A 5,394-nucleotide genomic window follows, 5' to 3' on the forward strand; every position below is an offset into this window, starting at 1 on the left:
AAATCTTAATGAATTAATATAAATCTTAATCTATGTAAATAAGAGTTTCCTCTTGACTCGATGCGCTTGTGAATGTATGGAATTCTTTCTCAATCATACTCGCGAATGGAATATTAACAAATGCGAGGCGTTACTGTATTGCAAATGTACCATCGTTGCTCTCGAAATTCTAGAGTTCGTTCGCGAAACATGATTACCGGAGCGATTTGATGATTGTGTTAATCTTCTCAATACAGTCCTCCTTTTTCCTGGAGATCGTCGTCTCCATGTCGATGAATTGCTGCCGACTGATCTTGCCCGGGATCAGTTTCTCCAAGTACAATGCCTGCAGTTGGCCGTAGATCTCCTTCAGATAACGATCGCACTTTTGTAACTCCTGGATGCGATCGTACACGTCGGTGGACTCTCCCTTTATCTTCTGCGCGATCTCGTTGAGTGCATTGTTCGCCGCCTTGTATTCCTGATTGATACCCTTTATCGCGGACTGGAAACTGTTGGTGTCCTTAGACACTTTCAGGTACGACAGCTGCTCCTCCAGATTATAGTAAGTCGCGATCCTGCGATCCTGAGCAGCGAGAACTTTCTCGCACTGACCGGCGATCCTCAGCTTGCTCTCCGACACTTCATCCTTATCGATGGAGAAATCACATCTCACGTATACTATGACCGCCAGGAACATCAGCCACAACGCCAGCACGATCATCAGCGGTTCCTGCAGCATCAGCAGACGCGGGAACGTATACTTGAGCCTGAAACTCTGAATATGATTCTCCACCAAATTATTTTTAGTCACAGATATCACCGGACGCCCAGTGACATCCAGATACGTATAATGCAGGGAATCTGGCAGGCGGTTCACAGGATAAGGCAGCTCCAGCTTTATGTTCCTTGCACCCTCCGGCAGAATAATCTTCAGGACCATCTCATCCACCACCATGTCGTCGAAGATGTGATCTAGCAGTCTCATCTCCAAGGCGAACTCGTCCCCAGAATGGAAGAGGTACTCATAGCTGGGTACATTGTAACCAATTGTGTAACGAGTCTTCCAACCACCGAACAATGGGAATCTCGGCCGCAGATTCAGTTCCACTGAATCCTTCTTGATGCGGGTGTGCGATGTGGAGATGTTACCGATCTCGTCTCTGTAATAAATGTCGGAAGCGGCCGCCGGCAGGATAGTATCGAAACTTTGGATACTTGCCTGTCCAGATTTGGATTCCCGGGCGTACTCGTAACGTGAGAAGGAGCCTTTCAGCAACGCTCCAGTATGTAAAAGATCAATATGCTCCTCGACAGCTATGTTACCCCAGTGAGAGATCTCGAGGACCCTCTCGAGCCTCGTTACTGTGAGGAACTTATTGTTGTTCTCGAAGTGTACAGTCATTTCCTCATAGGAGAATGGCGGTTGAGACTCATATGGACCATAAGCCAACATCGAGCCAGTCTGGGAAACAGGCTTGATCTTGGTGTAGCTTTCGAGATTGCGAGTGGGTAGTGCCACGTAGGTGGTCTGCTTGGTGACAGGATAGGGCAAGCAGGCATACACATTGCCTGTGTACCTGACGAGTTGCTTCTCCTGTTGAGTGATCTGCTTGGGATGCGGTACTAGCTCGTGCGTGAATACTGTCTCCAGTTCAATAGTGAGAGAACGCCGAGCTGCCAGATGATTGCCGAGATCAACGGAATAGAAGACTCGATCACGATGCGCTGGCACTTTGGTCTCCTTCACCTTCAACTCCAGTTTATCAGGTTCCACACGTGCCGCTATATAACTGATGAATCTACTCTGAGCATTGTCCAGGCAGAAGAGGAAATTCCGGACGCGGTCTTCTTTGCCTTGCTTGTTTTCCATCACCACTCGAGTGGTGATTTTGGTTAGCTGGGACTGCAGGTCGATGTGTCGCTCGACGCTCCTGATGGTCAAGTTCGGGTCGACGATTCCATCCAGGTTGGCCGCGGTGCAACCGCTGTACGTCCCCAGGTAGAACGCGAGAGCGCAGATTAGCGCACCCGCGTGAACGCGAGACATCGTCGATGAGACTCCGAATCGTTAGGAATTTCTATAATTTTATCTCCTGATGGAACGAACTAACGAAGCGGTACGATAAACGTCTTTCTCCTTGTACGTTGCGCACTTGCCGGTACGCGGCGACACGGTTAGCATATAACAAAATACGTGGCGTTCGTCTATGGCGCCGGCTAGTTGCGCGCATGTCAATATGTAACGATGCGGCCAGCAACGCATCATTGCGAGACATACGTTCACGTTTACAATACAAATGGAATGTTCGGTTTGAATTGAATTATTTGATTGATCTATTTTAAAATCTAATGGAATATGCCAATCAAATGCAAGAGCGATTGTAGTACTGAATGCACTCGTTGGATGCATCCAGAAGCACAACCGCTTATTGAGCGCTCATTGAGCTCTTACATCTGATTGGCATATTCCATTAGATCTAAAAATAGAGACCAAACAAGAACTCACTGAACGCTCACTGAGCGGTTGTGTTTCAGGAGCTCGATTGTGTATTTTGAAATAAGGTGAAAATTACAAAAGTGCAATGATTACTAGGTACCGGATCAATTAAATTAATGAATATTCTAGTGAATTTGTTCACATTTGTAATTTTCATTTCAAGATACACAATTGACTTCCTGGATGCATCTAATCACCAATGAGATACTATTGAAGGTCGTCAACCCTGGATAAATTTTCGGCAGTATAAAAAGAGCTTCAAAGGTCCGAAGGTAATTGAAGAACGCTGACATTATCGATAATTGATATAAATTTACTATTATTAACATAAATATTTGGCTCATACATTATTAAATTTATGATTTTTTATTACATAAATGTTCCATAAATAAATATACTTATAAAGCTATAATATCCTACATATTGCAGAAAAATTACAATTTTTTTCTCTGCAGTTATCATCTCTGTTGATTATCTCTGTTGAAGTTAAACTTTGACGGTAACACTGAAATCACAATTTTATCGAAAAATCGAGTATTATTGAGTTCTAAATGTATAAATCTATTAAACTAATATGAATCATAAATATAATCATAAAATAAATTATAAGTATAATCCCAGCAAACGAGAATGGATTAAAATGGATTGAAATTTTTTTCTATCCGAATGTATATTTTAAATAGCTAATATTTTTTTGGGGCTTAATTGGATTCAATTGGATTCAGTTGGATTCAATTGGATACAATTGGATTGAAAAACTACATTTCCTATTCAAAACTTTGAATTGAACAGTATTACGTTTCATAATTGCATTTGTGTGCACAAGAAAAGCTAATATTATTTTTAGATTGAAAGGCATAGATGCGATATGCTCCAATTCCTATATAAATGAATAAAAATGCATTCAGAATTGAAAAACATTCATTTTAACATTCATGAATCAATATTTCTGAAAATCTGAATCCATTTCAATTCATTTCAATCCATTCTCGTTTGCTGATATATTATCAGTTTTTAATTTTTAATCACTTCAATATTCACAAGGATGCAAACGTCGATCTTTAATAGTATCTTGTCGATGATCTGCACCCAATTGATGCTCACAATTTCAAAAGTGCGGTAAAGTGAACACAGTTTCAAGATGCGTTCGGGGAAATGCTATTAATACTTGAATCATTCTATCCATTGTTTTCGTCTAATAAACAATGAAGATAGAATAACAGAATAACGCTAACAGCGTCTCCCTGAACGCACCATCAATGAGCGTTTGTCCTTGTTTAACAATTGTTAATAAGAATGAAATGATTTCGAAAGTTGTGAGCATCAAGTGGAACGCAGCCCAGTATGGTCCGTTTTCATAATATATTACTTAAAGATTAAAGGTTACCAATAGATATATCAATGAAATTCATTCATGAATTTCTTACCTTTAATTTTTAGGTAATCATATATATTGTGAAATCGGATCTATGCCTATTCTGTAACTTTTAATGACAATGGCGGTAGTCCAATTCATACTGACAACTCATGAGCATCGTTTTGTCTTCGTTTAACATTTGACAAACAACAAGGATGAAATGATGCCTAAAGCGTTGTGAACACAAAGCAAACACAGCCACAATATCATTGCACAGATATTTTATATGGTAAAAAAAATTGCGCAACGTCACATAATGGTATCGACAGTGTCGTTATGAAATTAGAGAATAGCACTACTGATTACTCATCCATTGTTAAACAAGAATAAGATGATACACGGGGGCACCTGGGTGAAGTTTCCGAACGCAGCCATAGTGAGTAATGAACATCCGAAGGACGAAAAGTATCAGCACACACTACTGAGGAAGAAAAAACAAAGTAGAAAAAGACGAAAAGAAACACTGGTAGAGTTGAAGTGCGTTCCGTTAAATTGCTGGCAAGTACTTATAGGAATGCATTCCGTATTAACATCCGAACGATAACTTTTCGTTGGAATTTCAATGAAAAACGTCTCGCATGCGCAGAACGTTATGCTCTAATAAAGCGCGACGATCAAATATATGTAGAGTTGCGTTGTAGGTTATGTTTATGTTCTGTCAGTTTTGTGTTTGAATATAAACAAAGAATATACTATATTAAAAATTTTATATCTGAATTTAGTATTATTTATTTCTATGTCATGTATGTGCAAAAACGCCCAAGAATCGTTCCATTTCACGAGACAACTTCGATGTGTGACGTCATACTTCGTCCAAATCCTGACATACAGAAAATACACCCTGGAAAATCTGTAGTTACTACACGTAACATATATACAGATTTTCAATATTTACAGAATAACAAAACGCAATCATGGAGAGTAATCCGCCACCGTTGTACTTCCGGCGCATCTGTCGATTCTGCTTATCGGATTCAGAACCTTTGAACTCCATTTACGAGCACAACCACAAGTCAGTCCATCTACCACTCCAGTTGCAGATCATGTCCTGCGTTGCTATCGAGGTGAGACTTGAGAGGTGAGTGGCCCTGCCGCTAACAATACCAAAGACATAGACTGATATTCATAGTCAATTTTTATAAGATTCTTATAATTATTCTTGTAAGAATATCAAATATATTTGAGATTTTTTTAGGTACAGGTTACAGTCTTAAGATGTCATAAGTCAATCAGAGGCCAATATTTATAATTGGATCTTATATTTACGACTGTCTTAAGTTGTTACTCAGCATACATGTTCAAAAGAAGATATAAAACATCTTAAGAACATCTTCATAACATGATGTCTTTAGAATGTCTTATATCTGTATTTTAGATATACTGTTCTCTAGGCTACAGATATATGTCTCAGTATTATTGGCAGAACTAGTGCGCACTTAGTATACATTAAAGCTGTATACTGTTCTAATCTAAATAAAAAAGAGATATATATATATAT

General features: G+C 39.5%; 2 protein-coding genes across 3 annotated transcripts in view; one reads left to right on the forward strand and one right to left on the reverse strand.

Moving 5' to 3' along the window:
- Positions 1-60: 60 nt before the first annotated feature.
- LOC108694310 (dolichyl-diphosphooligosaccharide--protein glycosyltransferase subunit 1) lies at positions 61-2,147 on the reverse strand. The gene has a single exon (XM_018203722.1). It carries the CDS (start codon positions 2,027-2,029, stop codon positions 194-196), a length of 1,836 nt encoding a protein of 611 aa, XP_018059211.1. The 5' UTR covers positions 2,030-2,147; the 3' UTR covers positions 61-193.
- Positions 2,148-4,262: 2,115 nt separating this feature from the next.
- Positions 4,263-5,394, forward strand: part of LOC108694532 (zinc finger and BTB domain-containing protein 24-like) — a 6,276-nt gene continuing 5,144 nt past the window's right edge. The window contains exons 1-2 of one of the 2 annotated variants that reach the window (XM_018204104.1): positions 4,263-4,394; positions 4,794-4,960. In XM_018204104.1, the coding sequence (XP_018059593.1) occupies positions 4,811-4,960 (150 nt within the window). In that variant the 5' untranslated portion in view covers positions 4,263-4,394; positions 4,794-4,810. Of the gene's footprint in view, positions 4,395-4,793; positions 4,975-5,394 lie in introns of those variants that run through there. The other variant, XM_018204105.1, reaches the window with a different exon arrangement.

Source organism: Atta colombica, unplaced genomic scaffold (genome assembly GCF_001594045.1).
Source record: "Atta colombica isolate Treedump-2 unplaced genomic scaffold, Acol1.0 scaffold12, whole genome shotgun sequence".
Classification (NCBI taxonomy): domain Eukaryota; kingdom Metazoa; phylum Arthropoda; class Insecta; order Hymenoptera; family Formicidae; genus Atta; species Atta colombica.

Excerpts from the sequence above, each read along its gene's own strand:
- LOC108694310 (XM_018203722.1), bottom strand. The coding sequence starts at position 2,029 with ATGTCTCGCGTTCACGCGGGTGCGCTAATCTGCGCTCTCGCGTTCTAC.